Source organism: Staurois parvus, unplaced genomic scaffold, assembly GCF_062004578.1.
Source record: "Staurois parvus isolate SC_StPar_1 unplaced genomic scaffold, SC_StPar_1.0 ptg000244l, whole genome shotgun sequence".
Classification (NCBI taxonomy): Eukaryota; Metazoa; Chordata; class Amphibia; order Anura; family Ranidae; genus Staurois; species Staurois parvus.
The window spans coordinates 1,409,712-1,437,018 of record NW_028318040.1 but is presented as its reverse complement, the minus strand read 5'-3'; the positions used below and the strand labels follow the sequence as shown (position 1 = coordinate 1,437,018).

At 40.3% G+C, this 27,307-nt stretch overlaps 1 protein-coding gene across 1 annotated transcript in view; it reads right to left on the bottom strand.

Moving 5' to 3' along the window:
* The window catches only part of TBCK (TBC1 domain containing kinase), a 367,627-nt gene that overhangs the window by 255,985 nt on the left and 84,335 nt on the right, over positions 1-27,307 (bottom strand). The window contains exons 10-16 of the mRNA XM_089680503.1: positions 25,619-25,767; positions 25,390-25,528; positions 18,134-18,233; positions 13,583-13,632; positions 13,010-13,136; positions 9,143-9,241; positions 6,569-6,631 (exon numbers count right to left, since the gene is read on the bottom strand). Coding sequence (XP_089536629.1) covers positions 6,569-6,631; positions 9,143-9,241; positions 13,010-13,136; positions 13,583-13,632; positions 18,134-18,233; positions 25,390-25,528; positions 25,619-25,767 — 727 coding nt within the window. The remainder of the gene's footprint in view (positions 1-6,568; positions 6,632-9,142; positions 9,242-13,009; positions 13,137-13,582; positions 13,633-18,133; positions 18,234-25,389; positions 25,529-25,618; positions 25,768-27,307) is intronic.

The window sequence follows — 27,307 nt, the reverse complement described above, 5'->3', positions numbered from 1 at the left end:
CTCCCTCCTCCACTCTTCCTACCACTCCATCCCCCACAGCTATCTCCTCCTGTGCCACCACCCCCTCCCTCCTAGATTGTAAGCTCGAAAGAGCAGGGCCCTCGATCCCCTCATGTTTTGCATTGTATTGGTATTGTTCTGTCACATGTTCTGTCTCCCTTTGTAATGTACAGCGCTGAGCGAACTATTGGCGCTTTATAAATACTGTATAATAATAATAATAATAATAATAATAGATAGTGCTGTGTCTTTTACAACTGTATGATCCACATCACCAATCCCAGGATATACCATGCTGTAATCCATGTAATCCACTCCTTCTCAGGTAGATAACACCTTCTGTCCACAAATTATCTATGATAGGGGTGGGGAGTCATTCACATGTGGAAGCCTTGAGAAGAGCTCAGCACATACAACTTTTTATTTTCAAGGAATTCTTTAAACTTTAAAAATAAATACACTGTTGTGTTGGAGGAGGCATGTGCCAATCTTGGGGTTTTTTAGACACCCCAACATCTGCAAGTTGGTTCTGTTTGAAAGGCTGCTCCCTGATCACAGTCAGCTGCAATGCTTATCTGATCATGCATTACAACTTATAAGGTGAAGGTGACTTCTGTTAGAACTCTGTGTAACTGTTGAATGAGCTGGGGGGGGGAATTTATGGGCACTCAATAGCTGCAGCTGGGTTCTGATAAGCTGGCTTTCCCTAAATCGAAATCAACCTGTTGCTTGTACTATGAATATCTGCAACTGGTTGCAATCACTTGATGCCATCTATGTAATTAGGTAACATGTACGATGAATGTCTGCTACTTGTCTCATTATATATGTTTATGGGCTTTCTAGTACCCCACAAGTTTTAAACACTGGCTTCTGATGCCAAGAAACCCCTTTGGTTGAACTCATCAAATGCCATCTCTGCACCTTAAAGAACTTTGTAGATGGGGTGTAAGAAAAGGGATACAGATGCCCAGGGACCCCTCCAATGCCAGTCAGCCAATGTTTGAACACAACAATGGGTCGTAAATTTATAGCAGTGTGTGTACTGCTGGTTGTTGTAAAGCATGTGACTTGATCAGGATAAAATTCTGTCGCCCCATTTAGTTTTGAATACGCAATGATCTGAGGATGTAGGGGGGTACCAGGGAGATGAGGAGGCAGATCAGTGGAATGGCAAGTGTGGCTGGCTGGGAATTCTACACATATGCATAATAAAGGCATGTTGATACTTACACTGGGGAATCCTGTCAGTTAGGCTGCACAGGACCCCATGATTTCTAATAGTAGCCCTGGACAACAGGGCTAGGGGCCACTGCACAGTCTTGGCAATGTAAGGTTGCACAGTGCCATGCCCCCATCCACCGCACAGCAACAGTCAATTTTAGGGTTCAGGGGGGCTAACAGGACTCTCACACTATATTATGTGTTGGTATGGTGGAGGCATCCAGCTGGTCTGCACCATGGAAATGGATGACAGGGAAGGCTTTTTTAAAAAGATGGAAACTTTACTTCTGTTCATACTTGCATTGCCTCCCACCCTCTGCCATGATGCCGCAGCCTAGGTAAAGATTTGAAGATAGGACTATTTGTGAAGGGGGAACTCTAATGTGAAAGGTAAGGACTCTGATGCAAAAGAGAGGGTTTCCCCCATGTGGCAACAAATATCATCATCCATTGCAGATATCGGTTTCCTTCAGCCCAATAAAAACAAGTCATGACTGAAAAAGGTTAAGAAATTAATACGTAATATATGTGCTCTTTGACACAAAGAGGTTGGGAACTAGCATTCCCTGTTCACTCCTGCACCACCTTTGTACTACCTGGAAGAAATGTTATATTTTGCTTTCAGGTTGTGACTCGTGGTACAGAAGTGCATCAAGTAAACAGAAAACGCAAAAAGGAATGAAAAGAGGCTGGGAACTAGCATTCCCTGTTCACTCCTGTACTACCTGGAAAAAATGTTATATTTTGCTTTCAGGTTGTGACTCAAGGTACAGAAGTGCATCAAGTAAACAGGGAACGCAAAGAGGAATGAAAAGAGACAAGGAACTAGCATTCCCTGTTCACTCCTGCACCACCTTTGTACTACCTGGAAGAAATGTTATATTTTGCTTTAAGGTTGTGACTCGTGGTACAGAAGTGCATCAAGTAAACAGGGAACTACTGGTTCCCTGCATCTTTATCACCCGGTGTGACAAACTGTTGGTGACTCACACACAGCCAGTGACAATAAAAAACTGCTGACAGCATCCACTGCCCTACTGAAACCAACCTCTGCCCTATCAACATGGTCCTATTCGGGTGGGGGGAGCGAACTGAGTCTTTGCACTGGGTGAAAAATGTCTAGCTTCACCACTGGCTGCAGGTATATCATACAGACCTTGGAGGAAAAGGTGTAAAACTATTTGGTTCCTCCGTTCTGCTACACCTGTCGTTGAAATAGGGGACGCTCTATGACAGTGACATGGTTAAGGTTACAGCAAGAAGAACTGTCTCTGGGATCCTTGCTGAGGAGCATTGTGGTGGTGATCACCTCACACCAAAGACAGGAGGGTAGGGTAAATGAGACTGCATGACATAGCTCTAGGCAGAGCAGCATTTAATTAACCAGGGAACATATGACACAATCCATAGTGCCATAGCAAGATTACCCAGTACGTCTATTTCCTAAGAATGCCTGTAACACATTAAAATGTCACGCAGCACTAATATCCCCAGCTTTAACCCTGTGGAGCAATAAGCAGGGGAATATAGTACTACACACCAGGCTCCAAAAAAGGGCAAGGCCCCAGTAATGTACTGCAGTGGTGGTGTGAAGAGTACCATGCGGCAAACAAACAGCAAAAAATATTGCAGAATGTCAACACAGTACCCAGTGAAACATGTCACACTCCAGACAGTCTTTACCCTTCAGGTGGGCATACTCCCCAGGAAGTCTGGATTACATCATCAGTTGTATCAGAGCCCTGGACCAGCAAATCGCTCTGCGGATAACACAGTTTATTAAGTTTCTGGAGAGTGACACAAGCAGAGTCCGCTGCACATTACATCAATCTTTGCATCATCATTGTGGTTTGGTCTGAGTACGCCCTCAAGGATGATGCTGCGTATCAGCCTATCTGGAAAGCTGCAATAGGAGCCCTGAGCTCTGCAGCTAAAAAAGAATATTGACTGAAGAGAAAAATAAATGTCATGTTAATCAGGTTAGCTTTTCTCTCAGGAGAAAAGATGTCCATTCTCCTAGAACGTCAGCAAGAAACTGAAGAATGATGGGAGTGGGATAGGTTTACCTGGCTAACTAAAAGCTTTCTTGTTCCTTGTTACTGTCTAATTCTCCTGTAGGCAGCAGTATAACCCTGTTAAATTACTTCTGCCACCCTCCATGAATGATTAATAAAATATTTCCAAAATAGATTTTACAGTCAACACAGATTCCTAGTTTGCACAATCCCATTCTAAATGATGGGACCCGTTTAGCACCCTTTAAAACTCTCTATCTCGCTCAGGTGAGGCAAGCAGCTCATCATATTGATGATAATGTGGGATATCAACTTCAGTCTACAAAACAGTTCCCAAAATTCTATTGTAAATAAAGAGACCTGTTTAGCACCCTTCGGAACTTTGCATGTCATTTAGTTGAGGAGAGCAGTTCATCATACTGAAAAACAATGTGAGAAAGAGATTGCTGACAACACAGATTCTTAGTTTCAACAACCCAACAATAAATAATGGAGCCCATAAATCATAATATATCATGATTTATTAGACATAATAATATAATGGTTCTCAGAGAGTCACTGGATAAAAAGTTTCAACATGGTCTTACTAAGACCTAGAGTGAATTACTGTCAACCAATCAGATTCAAAGCTTAAATCTAATTGATGCCTATGAGAAAACAACCCCAGTTTCTTAATAAGAACACACTGATATGATATTTGTGTGTGGGCTGCATAGCAATGCCAAATTTACTGGTTAGTGTTGAAACAAATGACATTGAAATTACAGCACCAAATTCAGGCAAATTTCACAAAACTGTGAGAGAAGGGGAACCCCTCTGTGTTGAGACACAGGTGACTCACAAACAAGTGTAGGATTTCCAGTTTTCTAATAACTCCTGTTGAAAGCACAGAAAATAACATCCCCTCCATTCCAATTTGTAAACTTATGCAAAGTGATTGATTCTGCCTTTGCTATAATAATCTAATCAGTCTTGGTGTTGTAATAAGATATACTTGTACTTTCTTTTTTCCCTTTTAAATTGTAGGGTTCTAACTCAAGTATCAAAACAAAGATAAGATTTCCAGTCTAGCAAACCTAAAAACAATCGCTAGTGATGACATATTCCATGTTGCAATCTGTCTGTAATCTGACCTCAATCTTTTAGGAGTTCTAGTAGATTAATTTAGGCTAATTTTAGTAACTGCTGAATATTTAATGCTTTGGGGACTGGAAGAGTCTGGGAAATACTGTTCACATACTGTCTAATATTACTAAGAAAATGAAATTTTCCTGGGACTCTCTTTGGACATAGTAATTGCAGTTGCCAAGACTTAGCCCAAACGCTGGTTTCCTAGTCCACTGCTTTTTGGACGCCGCTATTAGACATGATAATAGCAAAAAGTGAAACAAACTGAGAAGAAGCCCACAGAAGGGTTTATCTGGATAACCTTACTTTAACAGCGACCAAGTCTGTTATGGTGCTTGCCATTTTATTCTTAAATGCTTAAAATGGCTGACAGGTTGACTTTAAGTGAAATATACAAATATAAAAAGTTTTGGCACATTGATAAAGAGTATGGACAGTGTAGGTTCCAGTAATCACCAAAAATGATGGTCCTGAAGCATGGCTTGCACTTCAACAGTGCAAATGCATACACGGTAACATATGTATACAGTGCCTTGAAAAAGTATTCATACCCCTTGATATTTTCCACATTTTGTCATGTTATAACCAAAAACATAAATACATTTTATTGGGATTTTATTTGATAGACCAACACAAAATGGCACATAATTTTGAAGTGGAAGGAAAATGATAAATGGTTTTCAAAATTTTTTGCAAATAAATAAATATCTGAAAAGTGTAGCATGCATTTGTATTCAGCCCCCTTTACTCTGATACCCCTAGATAAAATCTATTGAAACAAATTGCCTTCAGAAGTCACCTAATTTGTAAATAGAGTCCACCTGTGTGGAATTTATTCTCAGAATAAATACAGCTGTTCGACGAAGCCCTCAGAGGTTTGTTAGAGAACATTATTGAACAGACAGCATCATGAAGGCCAAGCAAAACACCAGACAGATCAGGGATAAAGTTGTGGAAAGGTTTAAAGCAGGGCTAGGTTAAAAAAAAAATATTCCAAGCTTTGAACATCTCATGGAACACTGTTCGATCCATCATCCAAAAATTGAAAGAGTATGGCACAACTGCAAACCTACCAAGACATAGCCGCCCATTTAAAGTAACAGGTCAGGCAAGTAGAGCATTAATCATAAAAGCAGCCAAGAGGCCCATCGTGACTCTGGAAGAGCTGCAGAGATCCACAGCTCAGGTGGGAGAATCTGTCCACAGGACAACTATTAGTCGTGCACTCCACAAATCTGACCTTTATGGAAGTAGTGGCAAGAAGAAAGCCATTGTTGAAAAAAAAGCCATAAGAAGTCCCTTTTGCAGTTTGTGAGAAGCCATGTGCAGGACAAGGCAAACATGTGGAAGAAGGTGCTCTGGTCAGATGAGACCAAAATTTAACTTTCTGGCCTAAAAGCATAAGGCTATGTGTGGCAAGAAAACAAACACTGCACATCACCCTGAACACACCATCCCCACCGTGAAACATGGTAGTGGCAGCATCATGCTGTGGGGATGAATTTCTTCAGCAGGGACAGGGAAGCTGGTCAGAGTTGATGGGAAGATGGATGGAGCCAGATACCGGGCAATCTTAGAAGAAAACCTGTTAGAGCCTGAAAAAGACTTGAGAATGGGGCAGAGGTTCATCTTCCAGCAGGACAATGACCCTAAACATACAGCTAGAGCTACAATGGGATGGTTTAGATCAAAGCATATTTGGGTGTTAGAATGGCCCAGTCAAAGTCCAGATCTAAATCCAATTGAGAATCTGTGGCAAGACTTGAAAATTGCTGTTCACAGAAGCTCTGCATCCAATCTGACAGAGCTTGAGCTATTTTGCAAAGAAGAATGGGCAAAAATGTAATTCTCTAGATGTGCAAAGCTGGTACAGACAAACTCAAAAATATTGCAGCTGTAAAAGGTGGTTCTACAAAGTATTGACTCAGGGGGCTGAATACAAATGCACACCACACTTTTCAGACATTTGTAAAAAATTTAGAAAAACATTTATCATTTTCCTTCCACTTCACAATTATGTGCCATTTTGTGTTAGTCTATCACATAAAAATCCAATAAAATACATTTACATTTCTGGTTGTAACATGACAAAATGTGGAAAATTTCAAGGGGTATGAATTCTTTTTCAAGGCACTGTTGATTTTCTGATTGGTAATCATTAGGAAGTGTTAAGAGGCTTACGTTCAAACTATGAAACGTACCTGTCGGTCTGTAGGTATTGGGGTATCTTTATCTGTGGCATCATATTTTTCCTGAATAGCACCCTTCAAAAAATAAATATGAACAAAAGATTAAAAAAAAAAAAACACTCCTTCTTTAGAGAATACATACAGCATATTACAGCTCATGAACTATACAGGTGAAACTCGAAAAATTAGAATATCGTGAAAAAGTTCATTTATTTCAGTAATGCAACTTAAAAGGTGAAACTAATATATGAGATAGACTCATTACATGCAAAGCAAGATAGTTCAAGCCATGATTTGTCATAATTGTGATGATTATGGCTTACAGCTCATGAAAACCCCAAATCCACAATCTCAGAAAATTAGAATATTACATGCAATTAATAAAACAAGGATTGTACATAGAACAATATCGGACCTCTGAAAAGTATAAGCATGCATATGTACTCAGTACTTGGTTTGGGCCCCTTTTGCAGCAATCACTGCCTCAATGTGACGTGGCATGGAAGCTATCAGCCTGTGGCACTGCTGAGGTGTTATGGAAGACCAGGATGCTTCAATAGCGGCCTTCAGCTCTTCTGCATTGTCCAGTCTCATGTCTCTCATCTTTCTCTTGGCAATGCCCCATAGATTCTCTATGGGATTCAGATCAGGCGAGTTTGCTGGCCAATCAAGCACAGTAATCCCACGGTCATTGAACCAGGTTTTGGTGCTTTTGGCAGTGTGGGCAGGTGCCAAGTCCTGCTGGAAAATGAAGTCAGCATCCCCATAAAGCTAGTCTGCAGAAGGAAGCATGAAGTGCTCCAAAATCTCCTGGTAGATGGCTGCGTTGACCCTGGACTTAATGAAGCACAGTGGACCAACACCAGCAGATTACATGGCTCCCAAAATCAACACAGACTGTGGAAACTTCACACTGGACTTCAAGCATCTTGCAGTGTGTGCCTCTCCATTCTTCCTCCATACTCTGGGTCCTTGGTTCCCAAATGAGATGCAAAAGTTGCTCTCATCAGAAAAGAGGACTTTGGACCACTGAGCAACAGAGCAGGTCTGTTTTTTTTTTTAGCCCAGGTAAGACGCTTCTGACGTTGTTTGTTGTTCAGGAGCGGCTTGACAAGAGGAATACGACATTTTAAGCCCATGACCAGGATCCGTCTGTGTGGTGGCTCTTGATGCACTGACTCCAGCCTCAGTCCACTCCTTGTGAAAGTCCCCAACACTTTTGAATGGCCTTTTCCTGACAATCCTCTCCAGGCTACGGTCATCCCTGCTGCTTGTGCACCTTTTTCTTCCACACTTTTCCCTTCCACATAACTTTCTATTAATGTGCTTTGATGCAGCACTTTGGGAACATCCAACTTCTTTTGCAATTACCTTTTGAGGCTTTCCCTCCTTATGGAGGGTGTCAATGATTGTTTTCTGCACAACTGTCAGGTCAGCAGTCTTTCCCATGATTGTGATTCCTACTGAACCAGACTGAGAGACAATTTAAAGGCTCAGGAACCCTTTGCAGGTGTTATGGCTTAATTAGTTGATTAGAGTGGGACACTTTGAGCCTAGAATATTGCACCTTTTCACAATATTCTCATTTTCTAAGATTGTGGATTTGGGGTTTTCATGAGCTGTAAGCCATAATCATCACAATTATGACAAATCACGGCTTAAACTATCTTGCTTTGCATGTAATGAGTCTATCTCATACATTAGTTTCACCTTTTAAGTTGCATTACTGAAATAAATGAACTTTTGCACGATATGCTAATTTTTTGAGTTTCACCTGTAAGTATGCATAACTTTTAACATATGAGAGACTCATTCATTTTATGTTGCGATTCTCTGAAAAGAAACACCACGCAAACAATTGGAATGTATACTTATTCCAAATGTCTTCAGCACAAAATGCCTGAAGAGCACTGCAGAAACACCTGTAGGGAACTCAGGTCATATCTGCTACATACTGTAGACACATTGTTGTGAGTGGTGAGAGGAACAAAAAAGTGTCAGATGGAAGAGTTGAGGCTACAAGTGACAGCTTTTTAAAAAGAAAAAAGCGATTAAGAAAGATTTTCTTTTTTCCTTCAAACTGGCAAGCTGACACTGAGCATAGCAAGAAATCATAACCAAATTTAACAACTGGCCTCTACCACAAGGGCTCTTTCACACGTGCTTTGTTATCCAAAGAGTGATCCATATTCAGATCGCTTGAAAGAGAGCATTTGACAGGCGGTGAGGGAGCAATATATCGCCTCCCCACAGCCTGCTTTAACCCCTTGAATCCCACACTAATGTGCTGCAACTGTATGCATTAGATACTGAGCTCTGAATGGGTCGTGTTAGGCAGGTGCTATGCCCACTGAAAGTGACAGAGGGTATCATCCCTGCTGCACTCGCAAAGCAAGGCCTCACGGCCACTGCAAGTTCACACTCCTGCCTGCTGCCTTTGCAGTTGCAAAAGGGAGTAGTGGTTGTGGGAAGTAATAGCATAGGTTAGCTGCAGGGTTTTACCGCCCCTCAACCAATAATGTGAATGAGCCCTTAGAATCAAAAGCTATATATACCAATTTAATTAATAATAATAAAGATTCTCACCTCTACTCCAAGCAGGGCTGCCCAAGTTAAACCTCTCAAAAGCGGAGGAATGTCAACTCTGGCTTCCTTCCAAATCAAATTTTTCTTATATGGATATGCCTTAGAAAAAAATAGAAACATTTTTAGGCTAAATGTGAATTAGTGTGAAAGTATAAATTAGAAATGTAACTTTAGATTTGTGAACATGCATAAATAAAAAATATATAATTTTAAAACAATACAACATATCAAACTTACATAACAAACTTGCCTCTTGGGGGGGGAAAGATGTTTTTCTCCTGGTGGAGCGAATTGGATCATGCTTTATTGGGGTTTTTTGCCTTCCTCTGGATCAACTGTGGGGTTTGTGTATATGGAGGTTTTCTATTTGTGTGTGTTTTTTTTCTGTTGGTTGAACTGGATGGTCTTTTTTTTCAACCAGATTAACTATGTAACATGACCTATAATTAACCGCTTCCCTGCCGCCCTATAGCAGAAATACTGCTATAGGGCAGCAAGGCTGCACAAAATCATGTATATATACGTGATTTGTATTTCCAGGGAGGGGGCGCGCGCCTGTGCCACCGTTGGCGGCTACAGATGTCGATCACCAGGTTCCGGTCGGAGATTCCCCTCCGGCACCTGGTGATTGCCGAGAAACAGTGACAGGTGAGAGACCTGTGTGTAAACAGCACAGATCTCTCTCCTGCCAGCAGTAACATGCTGCTGTGTATTTCTCTGCACAGCAGAGAAATACACAGCAGCATGTTTCCCTAGTAAAACACATAGCACACACAGTAAAACAGTACACAGTTAACCCTTTGATTGCCCCAGATGTTAACCCCTTCCTGACCAGTATCATTGGTAGAGTGCCAGTGCTTTTTATTAGCACTGATCACTGTAGTAGTGTCATTGTGATGTCAGTGGCAGTTATTCAGTCTCCCCCCCCCCAGTGTCAGAATGCCCACCGCAGTCCTGCTATAAGTTGCTGATTGCCGCCATTACTAGTACAAAAAAAGAAAAATTCCAGTATATATACCGCCATTTGTAGACTCTATAACTTTCACGTAATTAATTTACATGTATTGGGATTTTTTAGCAAAATGTAGCAGAATACATTTTGGCCTTAATTTATGGCAAAATTATATTTTTTAAATTTTTTTACTGGATACGTTTTATAGCAAAAAGTCAAAAATATTGTTTTTTTCAAAATTGTCAGTCTTTTTTTGTTTATAGTGCAAAAAATAGAAACTGCACACGTGATCAAACACCAACAAAATAAATCTCTATTTGTGGGGAACAAAGGACACACATTTTATTTATATACAGCATTGCATGACTGAGCAATTGGCAGTTAAATTACCGCAGCGCCATATCGCAAAAAATGGCCTGGTCAGGAAGGGGGGTAAATCGTCTGGAGGGCAAGTGGTTAAAGTAGAATTAAAAGCAAAACTTTTTTTTGGATAGAGTACAAAAAAAAGGGTTATAACACCTGTAGGTTTTTTTGCCATTTGTGTCCCACTGTGGAGATTTCCTTTCACTTTCTGTCTGACAGTCAAAACAAGAAATGGGGGGAAATCTCTACAAAATAAGGGAATCTCTTGACCCCCTTCCCTCCCCCCAGGTCACCACAACTTGTGTCCCCATTGGAAGATTTTCCCTCTATTACTGTTCTGGGGACAACCAAAAATTTGAGATTTTTTTTTACTTTCACTATCAGTGGAAAAGAATAATGGAAAACAGAACAAATAGAGAGGATGCATCTCCCTAATAGAGGCAGAAATAGCAATAAAAACCTGATAGGAATTCTAATCCCTCTCCACTCTGTCTAAAACAAAAGTTTAGTGTTTAGCTATTCTTCAATATGTGCCAACTTTAATAGTATTAGCATAACCAAAATATTTCTTATCTTTACACAGAGTAGGGAAGGAATGAACCTATGTCAAGTTTGTATTGTTGTCTGTGCCCCTATTAGGGGGATTTGCCCTCTTTATTTGTTCTGGGGACAATTATCACCAAAACAGAAAATATTGAGAAATCCAAAGTTTTACAGTTATCACCAGAAAAAGAGGTTTGGAAAAGTCTTTAGATCGGGACATGACAAGAGGAACTCCCCTCACTTTGTACAGATTTCCTCTTACTTTCTGTAGTGGGGTAGGATTTCACCCTTTTACCCCAAGTTTTGGCTATACATCAACCTAAAGCCCAAGTCCTGCAAAACTTAAAAAGGACCTCTTGCAGTGGGGTTGCACCCGCACGGCATGGGTACATTGCTAATTTAGGTCTAGGGGATCTAGAAGAAAGATCTTTCATTCTCCCCCCCCCCCCCCGGTCCATTGGTCTAAGGTACCAATGTCATCATAACCAATGCAGAACCCACAGTCCTGCACTGGACATGATCATGCCAATGGGCGGTCTACTGCAAAATGTGTGGGAGCACTGCCTGCTGGGCAAGTGGAGAATCAGGTGTATTGAACTGCTTCTTGTCTTACCTAGACAAAACAAGCAGTTAACCCTCGCAGTGCAGGTACTGCCCACTGCAAAAGTATTTTTTAAGCTTCCCGGAATTGGGCTTTATAAAGTTTGTGACTGTGATTATTCTGTTAGCTGAGCTGACTAGACCAATACATTATGGTTAATGAAAAAGTATTCATGTGCTAAAAGAACTCATACAACAGCAGGAAATTATTATAGTCATATCAAGCTTAGTTAACTTTTTTTTTAAAATGAATAAAGACACACAAAAGCTGAAATAGTTCTCTTGGAGAAAACGCTGCTCTGAGCTACCTCCAGTACTGGCCACATGTTTGGATGATAAGCACTTGGTCATATGATCTTTGCTGAACAGGAATGTGCGTTAATACTGACATATGTTAACATCACAAAAAAAACCTGAAGCAGCAATTTCTTTAAGAAAGGTAAGAATAGGTGCAAGTTCACTTTATATACTGACACATCAGTACATGGATTGTATGGCCTTTGGTAAGTTACAGCAGTACTTTTGTTACTAGCTGATCTGGTCCCAATTACTGCCTTACAGTGACTTGTTCTTCTCTATGTCTCTTTGTGGAGGCGACCACAAAGGTGGTAGAAGAGACAGTTTTTGCTTCCTCAAGTCTGAGCTTTCCCTTGGTGACTGGGGATCTGATAACTGATGGGATAATATTCAGATAGTGGCAGAAGAGGTGTAAACAGCATGGATTCACAGAACAAACAAAGAAAAAGCAGGAGATACATGCAGTTCTGGTCCTCAGGTACAGATTCCACTTCTGCAAGAAGCACAGCAGCATCACCAAACGTCACTCTAAGAGTGTATTCCCACCAGCCCTGTTGAGCTGCATTTTTTTTTAACACCACTGCACATGCGTTGGTGTTCAGGTAATCGCAGATCGCATAGAGTGATGTTTGGTGATTCTACTGTGCAACAGGTGTCCTAAATCTTGTGATACTAGCAGGCAGAGGCAGCAGTGCCTTCCACACTGCACATATCTGCAAGCACAGGAACTACACTGCTATTTCAGGGAGAAAATCAAGATAAATGTTACATTTTTCAGGGTTAGGCATATTTAGAGGTTACATACAGTAGAAGATAGCAAATCTTCACTTTAAATGTTGAAAATGGACCCAATCCTGTCATCTACCAGTTTTCAACTTTGGTTCTTTACTGTAATGGGAGGTAAGGAGTTGGGAGAGGCGCAGCCAAACTTGACATTTGTATATGGCTTTAGCTGCCTACATCTTTGAATCTACTGATTGTATTGACAAGCTTATATATTTTGTTTCATTTGCTTAGTTTGAAGTGCCCTGCTTTGTGACAGGTTTGCTTAGTGTACAGCTGTATTCAGAAACATGCTAAATTAGAAGAATATAATACTGGGAAGTACTAACCTTAAGAAGCCTGTCAAATAGGACAATCCTGTTGAGTTGATACTCTGTGTCCCTCTCCCTGATAATGAGAGGAAGCGTGGAGGTAGAGAGCTCGGTATTACTACCCGAGTGAGGGACATTTGATTGGCTGCAAAGTGATTAGAGAGACAAGAACAAATTACAAGCTAGTTACATAAGTGCGTATCCCATCTGGTAATGACATGCTGTGCCTCGCTGCAGTGCAATGCCAATAACGGTTCTAACCTATCCTTGTCTAACTCATCTCGCTCTCCAGGGTGTCATTTATAAATAAAGATGATCAGTGTGACATTAACATGTCACTGCACATTTTTTTTGCTCAGCAGTTCATTCATATTCACTACTTTTCAGGTCACTCAAAGTGAACACCATATGTATAAAGTGGCATAAACGTATCAGTAATTTGATGAGTTCTCTCCCTGTGGGAGCGATACAAAGGTAAGAAAACATTAAAATGAACATATGTTCACAGTGAACTCATGTCACTGCTCTTTTTACACACCTGATTTAATATAGCTGTAACAGTTACTGGATAAAAAAAAATGTCATACTCACTCTTCTCCCAGTAAGGGATAAAACGCTTCCCCAGGCACATCTTTTAATCTCTGAAGGATTAAAAAAAAATAAAACACAGATCGCTAAAGCACAAACATCTGCATTTAGAAAATAGCATATAAAAGGAACCACATGTGGCAGTTTCCACAGTCATACTCAGACAAGATGTGTAGATAACAAATGATAGCGACCTAATATTGTTTGTACGGTTAATAAAGTGAAAGGAACCAACTCATACAAGGGCTGTACCAAAAGTAACCATTTAATTGATGGAAGCCTGCATTAAAAGCAGAACTAAATCTATCTGAGTTAGTGATTTAGCAGCAAAGGAAATATGAAGACTGTACCAAAAGTAATACAAAAGTGGGCATAACTTTTTTTTATTAATATACATAGGTCATTCAAATATCATATGGTGGTAAAGTAACTCTTCCTCTATAGTACCTCTTCTTCTTCTTCATTGCAGGTAAATAATGAATTCCAAGCAGAAGCAAAGTGCCATCACTGAGTTCTTGACAAAGGAGGGATGTACAGTTGCAAGAAAAAGTATGTAAACCCCTTGGGATTACGTGGAGTTTTGCATGAATTGGGCATAAAATGTGCTCTGAACATCATCTAAGTCACAACAATAGAAGAACACAGTCTGCTGAACATAATACTACACAAACATTAGATGTTGCCATGGTTTAATTGCACATAACATATAAACATTCACAGTGCAGGGAGGAAAAAGTATGTGAACCTTTGGACTTAACTGGTTGACCCTCCTTTGGCAGCAATAACCTCAACCAAACGTTTCCTGTAGTTGCAGATCAGACCTGCACAACGATCTGGAGTAATTTTGGACCACTCCTCTTCACAAAACTGTTTCAGTGTAGCAATAGGGTCATGCCACAGCATTTCAATCGGGTTGAGGTCAGGACTCTGACTGGGCCACTCCAGAAGGCGTATTCTGTGCTGTTGCAGCCATTGTTTTGTTGAATTACTTGTATGCTTTGGGTCATTGCCCTGTTGCATCACCCATCCTCTGCTTCAGTTGGCGGACAGATGGTCGTACGTTTTCCTGCAAAATGTCTTGATAAACTCTGGAATTCATTTTCCCATCAATGACAACAATCCGTCCAGGCCCTGAGGCAGCAAAGCGGCCCCAAACCATGATGCTCCCTCCGCCATGTTTTACAGTGGGGATGAGGTTTTGATGTTGGTGTACTGTGCCTTTTTTTCTCCACACATAGTGTTGTGTGTTCTTCCCAAACAACTCAATCTTGGTTTCATCTGTCCACAGTATATTTTGCCAGTAGTGCTGTGGAACATCCAGGTGCTCTTTTGCAAACTTCAAACGTGCTGCAATATTCTTTTTGGACAGCAATGGCTTCCTCCGTGGTGTCCTCCCATGTACTCCATTCTTGTTTAATGTTTTCCGTATTGTAGATGTGTCAACAAAAATGTTAGCATGTGCCAGAGATTTCTGTAGGTCTTTAGCTGACACTCTGGGATTCTTCTTTACCTCATGCAGCATTCTGCGCTGTGCTCTTGCAGTCATTTTTACAGGATGACAATGCCTAGGGAGAGTAGCAACAGTGCTAAACTTTCTCCATTTGTAGACAGTCTATCTTACCGTGGACACATGAACATCAAGGCTTTTGGAGATACTTTTGTAACCCTTTCCAGCTTCATGCAAGTCAACAATTCTTGATCGTAGGTCTTCTGAGAGCTCTTTTCTGCGAGGCATGGTTCACATCAGACAGTGCTTCTTGAAACCAGTAAACCCAAAACAGGTGTGTGTTTTTTAAGGGCAGGACAGCTGTCAGCAACACATCCAATATCATCACACTGATTGGAGTCAAGGTTGGCTCACTCCTGGCTCCAATTAGCTCTGGGAGAAGTCATTAAGCTAGGGCCTCACAAAAGTTTTCCTCCCTGCACTGTGAATGTTTACATGTTATGTGCAATGAAACCATGGCAACATCTAATGTTTGTGTAGTATTATGTTCAGCAGACTGTGTTCTTCTATTGTTGTGACTTAGATGACGTTCAGAGCACTTTTTATGCTCAATTCATGCAAAACTCCACGTAATCCCAAGGGGTTCACATACTTTTTCTTGCAACTGTAGGCTTTCTGACATTCACAGTAGGCTTCAGAATGCTTACAGAGATGACACCATTGACAAATACTGGTGACTCTTGTCAATGGTGTCATCGCCATAAACATTCTGTTGCTTTCTGTAGATGTTGGACAGCCTGAACCCCTCCTTCGTCAAGAACTCAGTGATAGCATGTTACCTCTGTTTGGCATCCATTATATACCCACAATGAAAATGAAGAAGAGTCGTAAAACTGCGGGCCCTTTGCTTCCTTTTATTTAGCCCTTCGAGCACTATTCCATCCACTGATACCAAAAATTGGGCAGAAGTCCTCCCATTGACACCAACAACTGAGCATATGTCCTCCCAATCACATCAATGAAGGAGCACAATTCCTCCCAATGACACCAACACTGGGGCACAATTCCTCTCAATGAAACAAACAGTTGGGCACAATTCCTCCCAATGACACCAATGATGGGGGACAATTCCTCTCACTAACTCAACAATTGGGCATATGCACTCCCATTGACACCAATGCAGGGGCAAATTTCCTTCGAATAACACTAACAATTGGGCACTATTCCTAGCACCGATACCAACATGGGGCATTTTTTACTCCCACTGACACCAGGAAATGTTCTACTCCCACTGGCAGCAGTCTGGCCCCCCTACAGTCTGAAGGACAGGATACTGGCCCTTTGTTAAGAAAGTTTGAAGACCCCATGCTATAGAGGAAGAGTTACTCTACAAATATGTGACATTTAAATGACCTATGCAAGTTAACAATAAAGTTATGCCCACTTATGCATTACATTTGGTTGAGCCCTTGTATTTCTTTTGCTGCTAATCACTAACTCTGCTGGGAGCCTGCATTTATATAAATACTGGCTTTACAGTGTTTGATATTAAAGCAAAACTAAACCTATTTATTTAATGGTTTCCCAAAACAATTAAATTCAAGGCATGCTGTGAATAAAAACTGTCTTAGTTGCTTGTGCTCTCAACCGAACTGTTAAGCCATAAAATAATTGCCATCACAACTGATCACATGTGCAGCACCACGACAACTGCAGATCAAACAGAGGCTAAGATGGCAGCTTCCTTGGCTGTAAACAATAAAATGGTTTAGTTCCACTTAAAAAAAATACAAAATGGGGAGAGGAAAAAAATTGAGAATACAAGGCAACTATAGTCTTGCAGGCATTGCATGCAAGTTCCCCTGTAAAAAGAGCTAGTAGTACAAGACAGTAGTAAGCGAATATAAGGGGAGGTTGTGATATTACCACTGTCAGATGTCAGTCCCATGAGTAAGCAGAGGTCCAGTACTTGCCTAAAACAGACCCTAAATAACATTATAAGGCAACGCAAAGTCCCTTCTACAACATACAGGAAAATGTGACATGTACACTTTAAAACTGCAGGTAGGGCATTGCAATCAGCCTACGGAGCACCAAAGTGTTCGAACCAAAAAAGTGTATATAAACCATAGAACAAAATAGGAATACATTGCTGGTTCCCAGTCTCTTTATATACTGTGTCACAGGAGAAGCAGCTCTGTCACCTTAGGGCAGGACTACAGAACAAATAATGCTCCCTATAACATAGAAAGGAGGTCTTTTGCAATTCACAAAGACAAATTACACTCACCACCCACTTTATTAGGTAAATCTGTTCAATTGCTTGGAACACAAATCAACCAATCACATGGCAGCAACTCAGTGTATTTAGGCATCTAGACATGTCGAAGACGACTTGCTGAAGTTCAAACTGAGCATCAGAATGGGGAAGAAAGGGGATTTAAGTGACTTTGAACGTGGCATGGTTATTGGTGCCAGAAGGGCTGGTCTGAGTATTTCAAAAACTGCTGATTTACTGGGATTTTCACGCACAACCATCTTTAGGATTTACAGAGAATGGTCCAAAAAATAGAAAATATCCAGTGAGAGGCAGTTATGTGAACAAAAACACTTTGTTGATGTCAGAGGTCAGAGGAGAATGGGCACACTGACTGCTGCAACATTCAGATGGTAGGGTCAGAATTTGGAGTAAACAACACGAAAGCATTGATCCATCCTACCTTTTTTTCAATGGTTTAGGCTGGTGGTGGTGGGGGTGCAATGGTGTGGGGGATATTTTCTTGACACTAGCAAGGTGTACCTACTAAAGTGGCTGGTGAGTGTAGGCAGGGCAGTTACCACTGCTTTAGATCAATGCAGCAAAGGCAGAGTGCACAGCTACAGTAATGAGCTCAGAGGATTTTTGGCAGGATCAACATGTTGGGTTTTTTTGCACTTACAGAACAGATACTGTATAATGAAATGCTTTCAGTGTAATTTTTAACTAAACAAAGGGATCAAATAATAGGTCATTGTTAGTGTGCACATTTAAATTAACTAGACTTTGATTAGACATGTGAAGAGATATCAAATGTTTACTTTAAAAATCAATAGGCTTCTGCTCTTACATTTCGTAGTTGGCACAATGATAAAGTAACAGTTGTGTCATCTAGGAGGGAACTTCTGTCTCTACCTTGACCAAAACTTTCTCCATCTTCTAATAGGAGGCTATAAAAAAAAAAAAAAAGAGGAGAAAACCAATAAAGAAAACAGTGATCGCATCAACTCTGTCTACAATCAAATGGTATGCATGCAGGGTTATCTGATGAAAGTCTTAACCTCTTATCAAAAGGTGAGCCTGTAAATACTTTCAGCACTAACATTCTGAAGACCAGAAAGCTGTGGGAATGGAAAACTGTCGGATGTTAAAGCAGGTTCTGGAACCATCCAAATGGGTAGTGTTTTCTTTTTCATAAACAACAGGGATTAATGTAAAGGACAGGTATTGTAAAAATATTGTAATCTTATATGAAGTTAAACATGTTTTAAACATTACAACACAGCTAGGGGAGGTTAAATTTCCCATGATTTAAAGTAGAACTATAGCTGCATAATCACACACAAAGGCTTTTTATTCTGCATATCTCTATTGCAATAAAAGCATCTTATCTGCCTTCTAGCAATATTTCTTCTGAATATACATGCTTTGTGCACAGTCTTGGCATGCTTTTGTGCTAAGATGAATTAAAGTGATATTAAAAGGTTAAAGATTTTATTTAATAAAAATAATAATACCTACCTACCCTGTGCACTGGGGGTGGGTCCCCCACCAGTGCTGTCCATCCTGTGGGTGCGCCCATAGCAAGTCATATGCTATTGGGGCACCTGTGCAGGCGTGTCCAGAGGCGGGCTCTGTGCACCCATAGACACATACTGCACCAGTAAGCCCCGCTGCTGCTCCCTTCTCACAAGAGTTTGACTAACAGTAGCAGGAGCCTTTGGAGTGGAGAAGTAGACAGTGGAGTGGTGCTGCAGACAGGACAGCATTGGAGTGGTGAAAGCAGCCAGGTAAGTGTTTATGGTGCGGTAGAAGAGCTAGTGGGATGTTTTGTTACCTTAAAAAAGTATTAAGCCCAAACACAAAACTGTAATACATTTAACCTTAGATGTGGTGGCTGCATTAGCTTTCTTTTTTTTTTATTTTTCCCTCTGTTTTCAACTGGTGATATGGCCAGTAACACACCTCCTGTATTAGAGTGCTCCCACTCTGGATAATGAACCACAGGGGAACGTTTGGACAGCAGCATTGTCAGTATGGAGAGAGGGGAGTGTTATGTGTATTTGTCAACTTAAAAACACTAACAAATTGAATCCAAACTTCAGCTCACACTTTATAAACAGTTACAGCAACAGGTTTGTTCCTTTGGGATAAAAAGTTTACATAAAAAAATAAAAGCTGACCATTGTAAGCAGCCCTATCCGTGATAAATGGCTTGTCTCAACCCTCTAGGTGCTACATCTACAGAACAGCTTGTTTTGTTGACAAACAACAGACTTGCTGGCCAGATCACCAGGAGTAAAGGAAAGAAAGCCGAAAAAAAAGAAAACAGATATGCAGCTGTCAAACTTAAAGCAGAGCTCCACCTAAAAGGGGACGTTCCGCTTTAAGGACTGCTCCCCCACTCCCCATTAAGGATTGGCACCTAGGCCAGGCACCTGCTCCCATTTCCGGTCCGATCGCCTAGGCAATTGGAAACGGAAGGTGTCCTCCCTCTCTCCCTCCCTGTAGTCTTTTGGGACACATGACAGGTCCTAGAAGACTACAGGACCATTTATGAAGCACAGCACTACTCGCGCATGCCGCAAGCTATCACAGCCGGGTGCCCACACTGAAGATGCCGGCCTCCTGGAATACAGGACGACCAGTGAAATGGGCTACGAGGGACACACCACAGGACCGAGGGACAGGTAAGTGGCTGTTTTTTAAAAGTCAGCAGTAGCTGCTGACTTTTACTTTTTGACAGGGTGAGTGGAACTCCACTTTAAGAAGTAAGTTGCAATATAAAAAGTGTTTGCTTTTGTGTTTAATTACGCTTTAATGCAGGGAATGCATTAGGGGTAAAAAGAACCACTTTAAAACTGCTTTAACACTGTTCCGTTGCAAAAAAATAAAGCAATAAAATGCATATGTGCTTTTGTAGCATTTTTTGTCACATTTCTGGTGCTTTTACACCTGTAAAAAAAAAGGACATGTGACTCCAAAAATGCACCAAAAAACGCAATTGCGGGTGCATTTTTATGCGTTTTTGATGCATTTTCCATTCATTTCATTGGGGAGATGCATTTTTTTTAAAAAAGCACCAAACATGCACCAAAATGCAGCAAGAAGGACTTTTACAAATGCAACTGACTGGTGTGCAGAGCTCCACAGGATTTAATGGACGCACATTTTTCTTCCGCTGTTGGTAAGATAAAAATGGAAGAAAAACTGATCAGTGTGAAAACAGTTTAAGTCCAATATACACACAGTAATAAGTTCATCTCGGGGTGGTTAATCAAGATGCCGAATACGCCAAACCCGGAAAAAAACCAGAAGGAGACTGAAACATTAGCAGGGGAGCCACCACTAGTGTTATAGTTTGTCTCAACCTGTTACTGTCACTTTTGATAGACTGCTTGGTCTGCACGTAATTAAGAAAATAAATATACACACAAAAAAGCTTGTGAAATCTGAATAATCACATTTCATATAATGAATACAATCATTACAAGTACTAATCCTATACAGTTAGGATATAATCTTTTTTTTGTGAAGGGTCTTTATAATGAACCTGAGGTCTAGTACAACACAATATGCCACTTTTTTGACAAAAGTGATATTAGCTTTCATGAATTCTAGTTTCCTGCACAAGATAAGCCTCTCCATGTTCCTAAGTCTCACCCAGGATGTGTATGGCTACTAGAAGTCAATTAGGTTATAGGGAAATTCTGAATTGCTCAGAGACTGCTGAGCATACAACACTACTTTTCTAAGATGACCTGCTAGCTCTACCAGAGGAAAATGGTATGGAAGCAAACAAGATAAGTAAACCTTAAGCACTTCAGAACCTCCAACATTGGAACCATCAAGTTCTGTATTCACCTCTTACCTTTTCTCTTCCCAGTTACAATGCAGGTGCTTCTTTCCTACGTCTAAATTGCATCATGCTGCCACCTAGTGACTTAATTGTGTGCGTGTGTGTGTGTGTATATATATATATATATATATATATATATAGATAGATAGAACACTGAATTGTCATTTTCAATATCTAAAATTGATATTTGATTGATAATTACTTATACATCTAATACGTCCTGTGGAACTGTGTATGTAAACATTAACCGCTTTTCCACCACCCTACAGCAGATATATTGCTACAGGGTGGCAGGGGTGTGCAAAATCACGTGTATATATACATGATTTTGCATCGCCAGGTAGGGGGCGTGCTGTTTGCGGCCTCGGCTGTCAGTCACCGGGTCCTGGACAGTGATTACTCGCCGGCAATCGCTGATTACCGAGCATTACCGACGGAGGGAGAGAACTGTATGTAAACAATACTGATCTCTCCTGTCAGCTCCAGCACACTGCTTTGTATGGTTCTGCATAGCACTAACACAACACACAGTAAAACAGCACACAGTTAACCCTTTGTTCACCCCACATGCTTTTTATTAGCACTGATCACTGTATTGGTGTCACTGGGGATGTCAGTGACGCCAAGTCAGTTCCCACCAGTATCAGAATGCCTGCCGCAGTCCCTCTATAAGTCGCTGACCGCTGCCATAACTGGTAAAAAAAAACAAAAATACTAGTATATATACCGCCATTTGTAAATGCTATAACTTTCACATAAACCAATTCATTTACAAGTATTCTGATTTTTTTAGCATAGATGTAGCAGAATACACTTTGGCCAAAATTTGTCAAAATATAATTTTTTTAAATTTTTTTACTAAACTTGTTTAATAGCAAAAAGTGAAAAATATTGATTTTCTTTCTCAAAATTGCAGGTCTTTTCTTGTTTATAGCACATAAAATAAATAACGCACAGGCGGTCAAATACCATTCAAATACTATTCGTGGGAAAAAAAGGACATACATTTAATTTCATTTGGGTGCAGCGTAGCATGAGTGCGCAATTGTCAGTTAAAGTAACGCAGCGCCGTATCGCAAAAATGGCCTGGTTAGGAAGGAGGGTAAATCCTATGGAGGGCAAATGGTTAATTTTTTTGACACTAAACTTAAGAAACAGCAATGTTGCTCTATGCTGAAAGTGTACCCCTAGTCAAACTGTTTTTTAGGTTTTGAAAACAGGTGGAATAGGTCCCAACCCCTGCCAGGTTTTTATTGCCGTCTATGGCCCCACTGGGGAGATTAGTCCTTTCTGTTTTGTCCTAGTGACCATTTTAATGTAGACTGAAATTGATGGGAACTCCAACAGGAACAGGAGGTGAGGGTAAATCTAGTAATGGTGACACACCTGATTCTAACCACTCCCCACAACTCTACCCACAATTATTGAAGTCTTGTCTAAAGATACAGTTGAAGTGTTTACATCTACAACCCCAATTACAAAAAAATTGGGATGCTCTGTAAAGTCTACATATAAACAGAATGCAATGATTAAATGATCTCATTAAACTGAAATGATGTACCATTTTAACCACTGCTGAAGGCCATTTCTGGCACTTTTTGTTTACATGTTAAAATCAGTATTTTTTGCACGAAAATGTCTTAGAACCCACAACTGTTTATATATTTTTTTAAAGCAGAGGCCTTAGAAAATAAATGTGTGTGTTTTGCATTTTTTTTAAGTCACGCGGCATCTGTGCAGTGGTTTTTCAAACACTATTTTTTTGGGGAAAAAATGCACTTTTTTAAATTTTAGTGCAAAAAAACCCCCACAATACATAACCCAATATGTCACACTTTAAAACTGCGCATACTTGTGCAACATTGACAAACGACTTAAATTTTACAATTCACAGGCGACGCTTTAAAAGCATTTACAGGTTACCACTTTAGATTTACAGAGGAGGTCTAATTCTAGAACTACTGCCCTCGATCTGACGTTCTTGGCAAAACCTCACATGTGTGGAACTGTCAGTCTTTGTGTGCATGACCGATGCAATCTTCCTTGGTCTACCTGACCTTGGCTTGGTATTCCCAAACTTTCCACTTCTTAATATGTGATTTAACAGTACTGATTGGCATATTCAAGGCTTTGGACATCTTTTTATGTCCTTTTCCATCTTTATAAAGTTCCATTACCTTGTTATGCAGGACATTTAACAGTCCTTTTCTGATCCCCATGGCTCAGTATCTAGCCTAGGCAGTGCTTCCACGTAAGAGCAAACAAACTCATTGACTATTTATACACTGACACTAACGGCAATTTAAAAAGCCACAGATGTGGGACATTAACCTCTAATTGGCATTTTAACCTGTGTGTGTCATCTTGTGTGTTTGTACCAAGGCCAAACATTCCAGGGTATATACATTTTTGATCATGGCCATTTGGGTGATTTCAGTTATCATTACGATTTAAAAAGGAGCCAAACAACTATTTGAAATAAATGGCTTCATATGATCATCATCCTTCAATGAAAGAGCATTTTTCAGCATGATCAGTCATATTTTCAATATCAATGCTACAATTTCACAATTTCTGCCAGGGTATGCAAACTTTTGAGCACAACTGTATGTACACCACAGTGATTATGTCACTATTACTTTTACAAGATAATATCTGGGTTTACAAAGACATTTGGTGCACACAAAGTGGATTTATGTGTACTGTAGCTATTGATGTATATACCAGTGGTGTATTTAGGTTTTGTGCTGCCCTAGGCAGCACAAAATTCGCCCCCTACATTTTTCCAAGATCATATTTTGTGTATAACTTTTGTTGTACTGTCTGATGCAACTTTGGGGGTCTTATCTATGGTAATCTATGAACACAAACACACATGAGCGATCCCTCAATGGCCTTTTCTTGACCACAGTTATTAAAGATGACAGCAGCTACAAAATGATTAACAAATTTGCAATTAAGACTTGATATACAACATTTTATTGCCAATAAAAACACAAACAAAACATCCATCAAATATAGCATTCAAAACAAAGCATTTGCCAACACCTAAATTAGAGATAGAAAAAAACAGTGCAATCTGTTGTGTGTTTCTAATAACCATTCTGTTCAAGAATTAAAAATAAACATCTATGTCAAAACGAAAAAATATGATTAAGTACTTTCTGGTGTACATTTGCTATATATATACTGTTTCAGATTTAAAAAACATTTTTGGCAACACAATAAAACAAAACAACATAAAGCAAGTTTTAAGAAAACATATTCTGTGTTACAAATGTGTAAAATACATGCTATAAATTGGTTTAAGTATAATAGGAAAATAAAACCTGTTCTGCCATGTCTCTGGGAGGCAATATACTGTATCTGACAAATAATGGGCGCTGTTACTGCGGTCCCAGTTTTTAGGTAAACCTATACTCAGTACAAACTTACTTAACTAATCTTGGGCTTTGTAGAATGCTAGCATGGTTGCCTGCTCATACCTCAAGCATACTTCTTAGCTGTCCCAGTCTATCTCACTGTATAGCCCCCAAAATTCTATGCAAATACTGGAATTTTATCAGGGCTGTGGTGGTGGGGAACACAGTAAAGGGAAGAGTAGGGTACATACTAGAAAACCAAAGTGTTAGTTAAGGAAAACAAGGTCTCTGGTGCTCCCATCCTGTCTTTACTATTGACCATTGTCATTGATCTGGAAGACGCAGAAAAGTAGCAGAGTCTGAACCATTTTGCATCCCTAAAATTTGAGACATTATTTTCCATCATCACAGTTATGGTGAGAGGAGACGTAAGGAACCACAAAGCCCTCCAGCCGAATCAGTGCATAGCTCAAATGAACCTTCCTAAAACCGAATGTATTCACATGTTCATCACATATCCCCAACAGTTTTACTGGATCCCAAGCAATACTCTATAGTAGTCATGGTTTCCATACACTGCACTGATGATGGTCAAAAAGCATCTGTATGCATTTTTGAACAAAAGGCTCAAACAAAGGCTCTCTAAAATTAGCAAATATGTGCACTATACACCAGCAGTTCTGGATGGTGATTTGGCCATTGGGGCATAAAGGAATGATTTGCATGGCTCTGCCTGCTGTCCTAAAATGAGGAATGAAATAAGTAATGGAATAAGACATGCAAATACTTTCTGCTTTAAGATGGCTCTATGGTGCTATATACAGAATGAATTTCATAAACAGAGTTATTACTCTATAAAGTTGCTGTTATTATTTTTCCACTTACTTTGGCAATGTGCAGACAGGTGGCTTGGATCTAATAATTCCTTTGCTGACCAGCTCTTTTTCCAAATCTCCTCCAGCTAAACACCAGAGGTAATATACCTCTTCAATGGACCTTTCTGCCAAAAAGTCACTGTCTTCATCTATAAAAAGGAAAACAAACTCTAAAGATAACCCTTTATTACAGTGTACATTCATAGTTGATAAACTCACACACTCAATAGTCACTGTACCTTTACATAGGAGACTGATGTCTTCAGGTAAGTCGAGGTCAGCACATCTTAACGCTGAGGAAAACAGACTAGCTGGCTGTCGAAAAGGTATGTAACCAGGAGACACAGTGCTGAAAACACTGCTGGTGAGTAACTCTGCAGCTGAGGGTCTACAAGTAATATAAATGTTAGCAAAGTGCAATAACCCAGGGCAGAAAAAAGCTAAAAATTCTCAATACTGGGTATATTCAATCTGGAAGAGCAACAAGTAATGATATCCTGAAAAGTGAAGAAACTCAGAGCAAACAGACTAATTGCAAGCCAATATTTAACATCTAAAGTATGGATTGCTGCACTCATCACTGCTGGTCATTGGATGCTTTACCGAATAAGACTTTGTGTATCAACGATAACTCTACCAACCAACATTTCGTTTGTGCTGAGGACTGCGCTGGACTGACTGGATCAGTCACTCGTCATAGATGGGTAGTTGTGTGGGTGGATAGGGAGATATCCCTCCAGTCGGTTGTGCCCAATGGTGGATACTGGTGGTAAACCTTCTTAGGCTTTGGGTAGCTGCCTTTCTGGTACGGCCTTAAGGTCATTTCCACACGTAGACTTGGAATAATAGGAAAGAAGGAATGCCCGATGTCCAAAAGAATGCACATTTGATTGTAGATTAAGTGGCATTTATTATTATTTCTACCAACTAATAGGTTTTCTTAAAAAAAAACATTTATGGTGAAACAGCAACTAAGGAAATACACAGATCTTAGAGCTCATATATCTTGATATATCCTTGCACCTATGTTTCATTTGATGCACAGTGAATGCAGATCAGCAGACATGTATGATGTCTGTGCATGCATGCTTTTCTGTTTAGCTGTCTGGTGTGCACTCAGCCTCCCTACAAGATGACTTGAGCTGACTTGGCAGTGCAAATAAGGTTTGCAGACACAGCAGTGAGTATGCCTATCATTGAACACAAGTGTCAGGATATGGTCCTGAATGCAATGCCTAAGTACAAGATTTAACTAGTGGCTCTTTAGCACTTTTTATTGAAAATAGCACAGATCTGGTAATACACAAGGCCATTTGAAACTGATTAAAGACATGCAAAATGTGTCATTTGTTTGGCTCCCAGTAAGAATATGCTTTAAATAAGTGAGTTCCGTAAAGGGTCGATTGTACTCATCATTCTATATCAGGTCTATTGGCAGAAGATACACTATATTGCAAAAAGTATTGGGACACCTGCCTTTACACACACATGAACTTTAATGGCATCCCAGTCTTAGTCCGTAGGGTTTAATTTTGACTTGATCCCTCCCTTTGCAGCTATAACAGCTTCAACTCTTCTGGGAAGACTATCCACAAGGTTTAGGAGTGTGACTATGTGAATGTTTGACCATTCTTCCAGAAGCGCCTTTGTGAGGTCAGGTACTGATGTCAGACGAGAAGGCCTGGCTTGCTGTCTCCGCTCTAATTCATCTCAAAGGTGTTCTATCGGGTTGAGGTCAAGTCAGTCAAGTTCCTCCACCCCAAACTCGCTCATCCATATCTTTATGGACTTTGCTTTGTACACTAATGCGCAGTCATGTTGGAGCAGAAAGGGGCCATCCCAAAACTGTTCCCACAAAGTTGGGAGCATGAAATTGTCCAAAATATCTTGGTATGCTGACGCCTTTAGAGTTCCCTTCACTGGAACTA